This window comes from Rissa tridactyla, chromosome 7 (genome assembly GCF_028500815.1).
Source record: "Rissa tridactyla isolate bRisTri1 chromosome 7, bRisTri1.patW.cur.20221130, whole genome shotgun sequence".
NCBI classification, from domain to species: Eukaryota; Metazoa; Chordata; class Aves; order Charadriiformes; family Laridae; genus Rissa; species Rissa tridactyla.
In genome coordinates this window covers 6,527,908-6,541,510 of record NC_071472.1, presented here as the reverse complement: position 1 = coordinate 6,541,510, position 13,603 = coordinate 6,527,908, and the positions used below count along the sequence as shown (strand labels likewise).

The 13,603-nt window shown below is 42.1% G+C and overlaps 1 protein-coding gene across 5 annotated transcripts in view; it reads right to left on the bottom strand.

Annotated features, from left to right (window-relative positions):
* LOC128912844 (von Willebrand factor D and EGF domain-containing protein-like) overlaps nt 1–13,603 on the bottom strand; it is a 186,160-nt gene that overhangs the window by 85,622 nt on the left and 86,935 nt on the right. For all 5 annotated transcript variants that reach the window (XM_054209491.1, XM_054209493.1, XM_054209490.1 and 2 more), the window contains one exon: nt 129–265. In XM_054209491.1, coding sequence (XP_054065466.1) covers nt 129–265 — 137 coding nt within the window. The remainder of the gene's footprint in view (nt 1–128; nt 266–13,603) is intronic.

Sequence of the window (13,603 nt, the reverse complement as noted above, 5' to 3'; positions counted from 1 at the left end):
GGCTTTCTTGTAGGCCCCTTTCAGATATGATGGCACTTGGCACAGTTCAGGGTAAAATACCTTAATATAAACATCTCACAGTTTTACTGTGTCATCAGTACTTTATGAGCCTACGGGAACTTGCTTACAATTAACCTGGTGACCTCGCAGCGCAGGTTGGGCGACTCCTTGAAGCCAAGGCCAAACACTCGGATCCTGGTGCAGTCTGAGGCTCGGACATCGCAGAGACCCCCATTCTCCAAGCCCGTGATTTCCAAAGCTTGCTCTGAAAGGGTGAGACAGATACAAAGCTTTAGAGAGTAGCACTTACACGCTGCTCTGTTCTGGTTTATCAGAGATTTTGTTATTGTTCCTGGTTGGTTTTGGTTTAATTCTTTTCCTTGGGGTCTTCCTTGCTCCCCTGTGAATTTCTCTTGAAAAGAGGAGCAGCAGTTGTTGAAATGGGAAGCAGCAAACCTCCACTGGGTAATTGCTCTGTGCGCCCAGCACTGCAAGATGTATCAGCGAGCGTTATACGGCTCATGGAAGCAATTAATTGAAGCCACGGCTTCATGATAAAAGGTCTTCAGTAGTAATACTTCTGCTGACCCAGGTAACAGGATGGGAGCACAGCTGAGAGGACGGGGTGTCGTGCCATAGAAGATGACCGTGCCACCAGGCTCCTCATAATGTGAAACAGCAGTGCAAAAACCAGTCCTTTTTTTTTTGCAAAAAGCTATGGATGCAATAAAAGTAATGATCCTCAAAGGAATGCTTGCTTGTGGGGGTTAAGTCACTAATGGGTGGCACTCAGCTCTGCACAGTGTCAGCACAAATGTCATGCACCAACTAAGTTTCACCTAAATCCTTTTTTGAGGCCTTAAGTAGGACTTAAGTGATGTACAGGCTGTGCTGCCCCGCTTACAAGGTTGAATTTCACCCGTTACTGCTTTTAAAATGTTTTATGATTCTCAGGTAAAGGTTCAATTGGGTTCTGTTGCACTTTAGATATTCACCATTTGAAACTGCTCATTGCTTTCACAGTGGGGTTATTTTTACAGAGTCAAAATGCAAGTCCATTGGATGGCAGAATTCGTATCTTTACTTTAGGAAAACTATAATTGGGGAAATATTTGCACTGGCACTGGGATAGCACAGTGCACATCCTATGTCAATAGCAGCAGTCAGTGGGGATCATGGGTTTGTATTTTTATTGATAATATTTGTAACTCTAATGGTCAGGAGAAGCCGTTATGATGGCAAATGATACAAAGCAGAAAATTCGCTGCATGTTTCCTGAGCAACACTTAATAGCAGGGGCATGACCGGGAGCCCTGTGAGGCTCGTCGTGCACCGGCACAGTGTGGCACAAGCTCTTTTCCCTGTTACATGGTGGGGAGAGGCTGCTTGGCTTTTCCTCTTCCCTGCCCCGTCACCACTGCTCTGGCAAAGCAATATCGCCCATCAATTTTCTCTGAGCTGTAGCTTATCTAAAACAGAAGCTCTGTGTCGCCTAATATTTTAATGGTACATCCGTTCAGCTCCGATTCGAGGGGCAACACGCCCTGAGCTGCGTTGATAACTTTCCCCAGCGCCTCGCCGTTCCTTTAGGGCTCTGCCATTTAAGCTGTAACTAGGATGAATGCAGTTTAAACACTGTGATGCCATCAGATTGCAGCCCATAATAACATAGCTGCATGACTCTCGTTTTTCCAGAGAAAGGAAGGAAAGCAACGTAAATGTGAAAAACAGTGAAAAGACTTTTTCTGTACTTCTGAAGTGCTTTTAGCTTTTCTTTCTTTTATTTTTTTTTTTTTTACTGCAGTAATATTAGCAGCACTGTTGGACCCTTTGCAATATTTACAAGAGGAGAGATGGTTTACAGCTTATCAGCATTCATCCGTTAGTTGTGGATTCCTGTAATGTACAAAACTATTAGTCAGATATAGTGAATGGTTTTGATAAATTGCCTTCTTCTGTGGTTAGTGCATAAAAATTAAAAAAAAAAAACCAAACCCAACACCCGGCTTCATTATGTTTTCCATGATATTTTAATCATTAGTCGCCCTAGTACTGAGGTAGCTGGGATTGCATTAACATTTTCATTATCATTGCAGATTCTCAGGCTTCTGTGGGTGAAGTAAACTCTCATAGCCTGGGAAGGAGGGAGGCAGAGGAGTGTTCTCCTGCAGCCCTTCCTCTCCCAGGAAGGCCCTCTCAGGTTGGTTGGTGGTCAATGGGCTCCGTGTTCTTCCCCGAGCCTTTCCTTACATCTTCGTGGGCATCCTGACACGACCCCGACACCACTGTGACAGGGCCAGGGTGAGATTATCCAGCCTCAATGCTTTTTGAAATGATTTACAGTATCAGCACGGCATTTTGCATTTGTTTCTCTCAAACCGTTCTGTACACGCTTTTGTAAAACTTTACATTGATCTAAATCTGGGGGAAACACGTCGCCATTTATGCTTTGGATAGCTTCTCTCAAGATTTGCCATGTTGTGGGTTAATCCGGGTGGAAATGAGATTTCTTTTTCTGGTGAAAGGGACGCATGTTTGGTGGAAGAAAAATGCACCTTGTGTTTTCTGTAGTTTGGTGAAGGTGGGGAAGAAGGAGGGGACTGAGCTGTTTTTCGAGCGTGCTTTTTTCTGTGACCTCAGCCGGCCGTGTTGAGCCATCGTCAGCTGGGAGTGCCCTAACGGGAGGCATCCACAGCACGCTTGTGTGGGAGACCAGATGTAATTTAATGCTCTGTTCCTTTATTTCTGGCCAGGTGAAGACGTGGTACTGAGGAGGTGGTGCAGTCCCCGTGCAGAGTTTTACCTTTCGCAGGGGGTGTTGGGAGGAGAGGCAGAAGAGGGAGAAAGTCAGATGGGAAATGAAAGTAAGTATAATGACTCATTTTTAAACAAATGGATACTAGAGTTCAGAACTTAGACCTCAGACCTCACTTTTGAAGTACGTCACTTCTGAAAGTGGCCATTAGTTTTACCTAACTGTTTTTTAAAATGACATATCCCATTTCATGGGCATAGGAATTTTAGGCATTTGTTTTAATGTGGTTTTCTGTCTGTCTTTCCCTCTGCCTTCTAGATTTGACAGATACTGACCGATTTCAGCCTAACGTGGAAGGTGAAATCTCCATGACATTAGCTTTGGAAAAAATCTCATGACAGTCAGTAGCTGGGTACTCAGCCGTACAGATGCTGCTCCTGCCGGGGTTCGGCTGTTGTTCATCCCTCCCCGTGTTAGCGGATGGGTAGTTAATAAACCTGTGCATGGCATACGCTCGTGGGCCAGAGAGGCGGAGACGTGAGAAGGAAATATTGGAGAGGCTGAAAAAACCTCAGCAAAAGAGCCGCGAGTAGTTCAGCGGAAGGCTGGGGGCAGGGGAGAAAGAGCGAAGGAGAGAGCGGGGAAATATCACAAAGGTGAGAGTCAGGGCAAAAGGGCAGGTATCCAGAGAAAGCGGAGGTCGTGGAGGCCTGGGATGGATGCCTGATGTCTGTGCGGGAGCAAGTTAGAGGCAGGAGAGAAGCCGTTGGTAAATCAGGCCGTGCGTGGAACAAGCTTGTGAAAAAGTATGATCTGTTTGAACATTAATAATTTATGTTTAGGAGCGTAGATGCCAAAATATAACAAAATCCAGGACAGAACATCCTCCTCCTTTTCTCTGCACTGGCTCTATAGGCCAAAAATGTACTTTGACTTTTACTGGTAGACTAAAACCTGAAGCTCAGGCTAGCAGCTGGGGCGCAGGTGGGTGGCAGGGCGCAGCCACGTTACGGAGGAGGATTTAGGGAGCTGCGTGTTCACATCCGCTGGCTCAAACATGGGCTTCTCCATGCATTTCTAGTGCCTGGCCTGTACAAGCACCAAGCAAACACATCTGAGATGCATCTGTCCCCTGGCAGAGCATTGCACTGGGACACTGATGAGCAGCAGGAGACGTTGCGGAAAAACATGAAAAAGTCTCAGGTCTTAATAAAACTATCTTGGAATAAAAAGGAGAGAGGACTCTGGACTTGAAGGTTGCATCTAAAAGGCCTCCAGACCTCAGGCGATTAGGCAGAACAAAGGGATCTGTCCTGTTTGGTTTGCAGTGCTTGTGTTGTGCCTCCCCCGAGAGGCGGGGACCCTCCTGGTCCCTCCTGCTTTACCCCCAGTAGGAATTTGCAGGAAAGAATAGCAAGTTCAGAGCTGCTGGCAGCGCTGACAGCGCGGTTTCTTTCTGTAAGCATTTACATGTATTGCCAAACCTGACAAGGAGCACAGGCTGCATAACAGACTTAAAAAAAAAAACCCCTGCATAAATACATGATTGGTTTTATAGGTATTTGTTGTAGTGAATTATGTAAATAATAAGCACGCACAGATGTAGTGGTAAAATGGAGATGGTTGACACAAAATCAAGAATCCTGCAAAACTACACTTATTGAAGTCTTACTGACGCATAGGTATGGTTCATGATGGCTTGAAAAGCATCCTAGCACAAATAAACATTCTTCTGCAGGATTTGAAAGCTACACATGCAGCATTGGGCTGGAGCAGCAGACCCGAAATTAAAACTGGCAAGAATTTTGTTCACATAAAGATAAGGAAATGGGCTGCCCTGCTTTTCTTGGTCAGGGTGATAAACAAGCAACCTAAGTCATGAGAAGCAAGTCAAGAACCAGATCATAAGTGCTGGGTATTGTCACGGCTTTGCTGAAGTGCAAAAGAAAATTGCCCGTGTGGTCCGTTTGCCCTATCCTTCACATCATGCGGCTGGTTGAGCAACCTGCTGTGCCAGAGCTTGCTGGCATCGTTGTGGACACCCAGCTATTGCAGCTCTGAGGGTTCTGGATCAGAGCAGACGGATGCTTAGTCATCTCACAGCCTGGACAGGGCAAGGCTGAACCTGCCTCCATTCAAATACATGCACAAATAGTGTATTTCTTTCTTTTGTATGCAGGGTTATTACAGCAATCATATACACAGTTATTGAATGCATTATTCTGGAACTCATGCTATCCATAACCCAAAGCTCATTTGAAAATCCTCCCTAAGAAAAAGTGTTAGCAGCTATATGCCGTTCGCTGGGAGTTTTGTGCATCAGTGACCTCCCTGGCTTCTAAACGGAGACTGTGTTTGTCCCTGCTTCCAAAACCAGTTCTCAGAGCACCAGAGTTTGTCATATTAGCAAAATATAGACCTATGATCTTTAGCTGATATGGAGTGAATCTGGTTTTCTGCTTTGAGGGTGTCTGGTATGTAAGATGGATTGCAGACGTGAGACCTGAGAGAGTATGGGAAAGGCACTTTGCAAGTACCCATTGCATGCGAGAAACGGACTGGCTCAATTTCACGCTGAAAGCGTCCATGTGCTGCAACAATGTGGTAGATTATTTTTACTTTAGAAAACTCACGATGACATTTTATGTTTATTTGATCCTTCTACTTTTTAAAAGGCTCACTAGCAATTTACTTTAGCAGTAGAAAGGAAGAGGAGTACGCTGTTAACTACGGAATATTGCCTCTTTTCTCAATGGCCTTGATAGGTGGTAAAATGCAAGATCTGGTTGCACATTCGCGGTGCTTTCTGGCATACCAGAGCAGGTCTCGTGTGCAGTCCTTCAAAGGTGCTTCAGGACAGGACCCCTGGCAGCCCCTTGCGGCTCCCCAGGAATGGCTGCAGTGACACCACTCAAAGGGACTTGGCCGTGAGTATGTGGAGTCCTGTGTCCAGTTCTGGGCTCCCCGGTTCAAGAAGGACAGGGAACTGCTGGAGAGGGTGCAGCAAAGGGCTACCAGGATGCTGAGGGGACTGGAACACCTCTCTTATGAAGAAAGGCTGAGGGATTTGGGTCTCTTCAGTCTGGAAAAAAGACAGCTGAGGGGGGATCTTACCAATGCTTATAAATACTGAAAGGGTGGGTGTCAGGAGGATGGGGCCAGGCTCTTTTCAGTGGTGCCCAGCGACAGGCAAGGAGTAACGGGCACAAACTTGAGTATAGGAAGTTCCACCTAAATGTGAGGAGGAACTTCTTTACTTTGAGGGTGGCAGAGCCCTGGCACAGGCTGCCCAGAGAGGTGGTGGAGTCTCCGTCTCTGGAGATATTCCAAACCCGCCTGGACGCGTTCCTGTGCCACCTGCTCTGGGTGACCCTGCTCTGGCAGGGGGTTGGACTAGATGATCTCCAGAGGTCCCTTCCAACCCCTGCCAGTCTGGGATTCTGTGATTCTATGATGAGGCTGCTCATGGGTGTCATCATGGTCCTTACGTCCACGCTAGTATCCAATTAGTTGTTTTTAGTAATTTTCCCATCTTTACAGTTACTAAATTTTAATAAGATCTGGTTATTACACTTGGGCTTTTATTCACAATTGGTTGAACATTCTGCACTGGTAGATTATGGGTTCTTTACACAACATAAAGCATGATGTGAAGGTATTATAGGTTTGCTCTGAATTTTTGGCTTTCGTCAGTTTAAAACAGACCTTTTAATGTTTTGCAGGTTTGAATCCTAGAGCTTATAAACTGTCATGAGTTTGTTATTTATCATGTGTGCGTGAGTATTTGGGAAAGGAGGTTGTTTGTTCAGGGTGCTTTGTTTTGTTTTGGATTTAAGATTTAGGGCTGAAATTACCTGCGGTGCCTGCAAACAGCCTGATGTAAAGAAGTTATAGGCATGCGTCTGGAGCGTCTGGCTTTGGTCAGTTTAAACCAGACATATAATTTTGTAAACTTTTCTAGCATTTAATTCTATATACTTCAGAAAATTGTTTTGTTTAGCTACATGTTTCACTGAACTGCTTTCACTGCTTTGCATTAAAGCAAATAAACTATTTGCCAGAAAAGACTAATCTCCCTGATCTGATTTGCAGGGAATAGCACGGATGACTGAGCATGCAACCTTCCATGTCCCTTATCATGAGGGTTTGATATCCTTTTAAAATTCGGTTTCTATTGACTTTGTAACTATCGAGCTAATAGCACTCTTCCCGCTCAGCCAGGTCTGTGCTTTGAATGGAAAGAACCCGGAGCTAAAACAGTAGATTAAGGGTGGTATTGATGTTTGCCTTTTCAGATGCGTGGTTATTGCACCTGCGCCATCAAAAAGTAAACTAAAATTGCTAGGAAAAAAAGAAAAGCTTCAAAACTAGCATGAAGCTTGTCACTTCCTGAGAATTACCCACAAATATGTTTTATGTGAGTGGGAAAGACCTGTCTCCATCAATATAAAGCGGAGTATACAGGTGTCGGTGGGGATACATCAATAGTAGGTTAGGTTCACAGGTTTGTTTTTTCCTTTTGATTCTTAACTATGTTTCTTCTGTAAATTTTCTATTTCTTCGTACCATTTTTGTGGTTGGAGGTGTTCGTTCATTCTAAAAGCACAAAAGTGATATTTTCAAAAGCAGGTAAGTCCTACGTTCAAAAATTTATTTTGACAAGTAATCTCGAAGCCTTGGTATTTACTCACTATACCTACTCATTATGCCTTTTGTAATTATGACCAATAATGCCGCCTTTGTTTTTAGTCTAAAAAGAACATATTGGTGTAAACTTTTACGGCTTAGATCTGTAGAAACTGTAGAATAATTTTATTCATACAAGATGCCATTATTAACAGGATTCATAGCTCACTCAGATGAGGACCACTGCTCTGTAGCTGTTGGGGAGAAAGAAAGTGCATTTTGTAAATAAACATTTTAAATATTTTTTTTCCAGTTTGCATTCAGTATTAAATCATAAATTGGTTTAACTAGGAAAAAGCTGAATTACTGAAGCCAATAATATCTTGAATCGCATAATATGTATTTTTATATTTATTCTTTACCTATTTTCCAATATTACCCAGTAAGTGAGGAAAAATTTGATATTAAGTGGAAGTAACAGGTCTCAAAAGAAAGATTTTCATTTCCAACTTGCATAGAACCTCTTTTACAAAGTATTGATATTTTAGTGAAACTTCTTTAATGTCAGCTTGAAGGAAATGGGAATATATTCTTAATATCTTTAAGCCCTACGTAAAGAACGCAATCCCAGTGGAACGGAAGCAGCATATTAAAATGTGGTTTATGTCGCAACAGTATATAGAGATCTGCATGAAGTGCTCCCTGCTTTTCAGAAATTATTACTGAAGCAAAAGGTATTTGATAGAAAGAGTTGAGTTAGCGTCTAAACTATAATACAATAACACTGCCCCACTTACTGACCAGCAGTTGTCAAGTGAAGAAGTGCATAGTCGAGGGAACGTGGTGGGCATAGGGATAGGAAATTTTCCAGCCTCCCTCAGTTGGCTAGAAAGGAAAACTCAACGTCGTGGGATGGAAAAGGCGATAATTGATATGAGAATAAAGGAAAATGAAAAGAGTTTTTGTAAAGAGGGACTTAATTTTTTCTCGATACTGTCAACTTCATCAAAGCAATAGTAACTGTGACTTTGGTAATACTAGGTCCACCAAAGTCAGTGGTATTATTATAACGAAGAGGAGAATTACGCCCAATGACTTATTATTTGAAAAGACAAACAGATTTTTAAAGAATAATGCCATTTATCTTTTTTTAATAGTAAAAGCACTCTGTTTTTGACAGAAAAGTTTAAGAGCAGTAAGTATGGTGTTTGCTGTTCTCACAAGTATGTTTGACTCTTTTTTTGAAATCCAATTTTGAAAAATTGATACAATTAATTGTTAAAGTGTGTTTCATCCTCACAACCATCTGAAGGGTTTTGCCATATTAGCAAAAAGCTTGGTTGTGTTTTTACTTTGTTTACTAATCTAAACAAATTTGAAAACCCGATCAATTCCTGTTGAGAGGATCAGACAGAAATTCCACAATTTCAGGTAACTCTGTTTCTGAGGCCCTTATGGAGACACAAAATGTAATTCTCCCTTGAAGGTCTGGTCACACCAGCACCACGGGCTGGTCGCAGAGACAGAGGCTACCACCTTTACATACAGGGAGCAGTGTGTTCTTTGTAGATATCCTGGTGATTTAAGAAATTAACTGTTCCTTCTTTGAAAAGTCTAGTATGCGTTTTTTACTTTGTACAGTCTAATTTATACACGGAGAGCTTCTATTGACCCAATGCAGCCTAACGGCTCCCTCTGTGCTGTTGCGATGTGTCACGTCGGCAAAACACATATTGCCAAAAACCACATTGTGCCAAAAAGTAACCATTTACTTGACAGACTAACAGGCCTTAAATAATCATTATGGAACCATGATCTGGAATTTAAAGACCCCTGAACTGATAGAAGTGGGAGAAACATATTTATTTCAAAGCCAATGGGTTCCCATACAAAATGTCCACAGCAGATGTTTGACGTAGAGAACCGAAATACTCTGTCCCCTTTCACCTGAGGATCTCGAAACAATTTAAATCTTTTCTGTAAATGCCTCCCTCATGTTTTGTCCTTGAAAACAGGAATCAAGTTTAAAAATAAGGCACAATTATATAAACAGTGAGATTTCTACAATACATACTTCATCCTCGACTTGCGTGACTGGCCTGATTAAAGCTCTGAGCTTATTCTGCCACGGGGGAGAGACATCTTCGTTCAGAAGACCCCACCTGAGGAGCTGCGATAGCTCACTCCACACTGTTACTCAATATAATTATTATTATTTAAAGATAGTTGGTGCTTTAATTAATATTATTTAATTAGGGCACACGAACAAGAGCCAGCCCAAAGCAGTATGATAAATTCAGACAGGTCTATATAATCATTCTAAAAATAACAGGGTGTAATTCATGTAACTGCTGGTGCAGACGGGTCTGAGGGACCCGTGTGGTTGTGGTTCGCAGCTCTGAAAACGCGGTTGGGTTCACAGAACTTCTTAATAACGCTACTGAAATGTATTGATATGAAAATGCAACATCCGTAAGTGTGTTAGGTAAGCGTTAACTTCTCACCTTCTCACCATCATTTTTGCTCTCTTTGCTTTCTTTCTTGGCTATTTTTTTTCCAGAACTTTCCACGTAGAAATTTAAACTTCAAGTGTCATTACTTCACTGAAACTAATTTGTCCTTATTATTCCTCATTACCTTTTATCTTGTAATTGCTCTTTAGAGCTTCATACAATCTGCATTTTACATCCCTCTATGTGTGCTTTACTAGTCTTGATTTTTTTTTATAAGCAACATGGTCAATATATACAAACCAACCTGATTTGCTATCTGCGGTAATTGGATTCTGCATTTAATTACAGGTGGTAATGACATTTTAAGCACCTTATACAGGTGTTGGGGGGGGTGGTTTATGAAATGTTAAGCAACATTAAGAAAGTCTAAGCTTCTGGAGCATTGCCAAATTTCAGAGGTGCCTTTCAACTCCAAATTGCCGTTTTCATGTGAGGATAATTATAGCTCTGGCCACCTGGACCGCTCCTGTTGGAGTCAGGCGGAGCAGGGGAGTAAGCCTGTCTGCAAGCCACACATCGCATCTTCTCTCTTTCTACATGTTTTCATTTAAAATTATTCCAAAACCACTATGGGTTGTTTTCTGAACCCTAAAAATACCGCATGGCCATCTTTTTGGGTGCATGTGCTGGTCAAAGCCTGTGGCAGGACACATTGTTATGTATTGGCAGCGTAGCTGAGATTGGGTGACCTTGGAAAAGATATTTGAATTATGTTGATGGCCTCCTTGATCTTGGGGGAGTTTTAATTCACATGTATAATTTCAGCCTGAGAAATTAGATGGAGATTTGTTTTGGAGCTAATGGGAAAATATATGGCCAGCAAAAGGAGTTGCCTTCTCCTTCATTACTCATGTAACTTCTCCTGGAAAATAACTTTTTCCTAACAATGGCGTTTGAGTTCGCAAGAGTTGGCATTTCCAAAATCAACATGCATTTTTCTGCTTCTTCGGTCCTGTCTTTTTGAAAGGAAGCGAATGAGGCAGCAGGTTTATATGTCCTGCAGAAACCTAATTCAGTTCTTCATTTCTCCTCCTTTCCTTCCCTTCCTACCGAACCTCTGCTTATTAGTACAAAAGCCCAACGGCTTATCCCTCCTGTGCTTGCTCAGTGGCGATTGCCTGCCCGCTGCCAGCGGGGTCGGGGTGCCGGAGCTGCCAGTTAGGGGGCTCGAGCTATTCCCGTTGGAACACGCAGCTTTATTTCTGAGATTGATCTTAATTCTTCATCTCTAACAGCCTTTTCTGGTGTGAAATCCTGGCTTTAGTGACGTCAACAGGATTTCAGTTCTGAGGACTTCCTGCCTTTTGAACTGCCGTTTGAGAAGCACGTCGTTATTGTGTGATACCGTGGTGCCTGTCCCTGCAAATAGGGATTACATCACAGGATGTCTATGTATGACATTTCTGCCTAGGAAATGTAAAAGCAAGCAAATATCTTTAGAAAACGCAGTGAATAAAACTCAAAAACCAAGAAGAGCTAAAGGTGAATCTCACATTAATACTTATCTTCCTTGTCTGTACCAAATTAACTATCTGACCTTTTCTAAGTACTATAATCTCGGAGTGATTGGCATCCCAGAACTAAGATTTTATTTCTCCTTGTAGGGTATCTGACCTCTGGCTGGATGTATAGATCTGCTTTACATTGCCTTTCCAAGATCAGGTACTTTTATAAATGCATGGTTTCTGTATTTTTGTGTATAGGGAAAGAATATTCTAGATGACTCATAAATTAATTCATAAATAGTCTGTAATACGTGGAGCTCATCATTGCAGTTCATCGCATCGATTCACTCCAGACTGAGGCAGTACTTTTCCCTCTCCATAGTTACTCTATGTTACTCCCTCTACATAGTTCCAAGTTGAAACCAACTTTTACGAAGTCTTCTCTTAGCTTCTCTCCAGTTATGCTAAGAAAAAAGAGAAGGTTCTGCAAATGAAGCGTGCCGGTTGTTACCTTGAGTTTATTTTAATTTTTCTGGATTCTTTTTTTTTACCAATTTTGCTCAAAGTCAGCTTGAACTTCAAATGCCTCTCCATCCCATTATCTCAGTACCAGTAGTACAAGGGATGGACTAACCCAGCAGCCAGGTCCTGGTCGCTGCTGTGGGTGCCTGAGCTATCGCCCTCCAAGCACATACTGGTGTTTCACCAGTCTAGCGTTAGTCCGTAGAGGATATCTGGGAGAGAAGGAGGAATGGGTACCAGAAGACACATCCTGTTCTTAATTTCTCCTCTATCAAGCATGCCTTTATGTCTGGTATCAAGAATTACAACCAAACTATGAAGATTAAATTACTGATCCTCCTGTAAGGACATAAAGCCGTTTCAAACACTTCTCCAAGGGATCCTGAAGCTGGAGAAGTTTATTCCAGGGGACTGGATTCAGATCCTTGTGCTTTCAGTCACCCTGCAGATCACTGCTTTCCGAAAGTGCTACAGTCAACTCACTTTCCGGGGTCCAAAGCCCTGACTTTGGGCTGTTGTAAGACAAGTATAACCTTCAGTCATAAATGAGAAGCTGTGGAAAAATTTGGAGTCCGCTGTTTTTAATTATTATGGAGCTCTGTCTGTACTTAGGTGAAGAGGTGTTTTCTGACACCCAGGTCACAGGTACATACTATGTACGCAGAAGCAGCATTCAAAGATCGTGGCACAGACATAAGGTCAACTACTCAGAAATTAGTATAGCTTTATACTCAGAACTTAACTCAGAAAAGATAGCTTTAATCAGTGGTCTTCACTAAAAACCTGGTGAGTACCCACTGAACGTGCTGAGAAGCTAAGTTTCAATGTCGTGTTCCCCAAAGTAAAGGAAGCCCTGCTCTTTAAAGGGACTGATGGGATGGCAATCTTCAAACCGGTACCACTGACATCAGGGGAAATTTGTACTCACCCATCACCTGGAGAAGCTGAGGAACCTTTTGGCAACATGCTTTGGGAAGAGTCAAGCGACAGCAATTTACGGGTTCAAAGGTATATTTTCCAAAGCGTTTTGCATTTGTGGAACCCCTGTTACAGAATTATTTGCAAGTCTCCTGATCACTGTTGTTCCCATTTGTAAATCCTGTGAAGTCTTAGGTAAATTTGGTCAGGAAATGAATCCTCTTAATTTTTAGCGTCTTCATTTTGGGTAAAAAGCCCAACAAATGAAAACAAACCCAGCCAAAAGCCCTCAGATTTTTGTATTAAAGAGGATCCTTTTTTAACAAGAAAACTCTCCAAAACGTTAATGTTTTTTTTTTTCTTCCTTAGTCTGTGGGCAAAATTTTTTTAAGTTATATTTGCTTAAGCAGCTGGGGTTTTTTTTTGGCTTTGGTGTTTGGTTTTTTTTTCGTTTTAATGAAAAACAGATTGTAAAATATTTTGAATAAATACTTTCCTTAGGTTGTGGAACACACAAAGAATTGCTAAATAGCTTCACTGTCTACAAGGATATTTGCGAAACAGCAGTTTGTCATTAAAAACCTAATTGTCACGCATAAACCAGCGCAGACGTTTCCATGGGCTGAGGGGTCTATCCCCGTGAACCGTGCTGCACGGTCAGGGTTTTACCCTGTACAAGCTGGCAGACAGACTACAAATAGAACAAAATAAATCTCAATTTTGCAGAGACAATTTTCGTGATTAAAGTTAATTCCGCTACCCTTCATAACAGTCTGTTGTGACATTTTGAGTTATTATTTTTTTTCTTCTGTACAAAGGTGTAA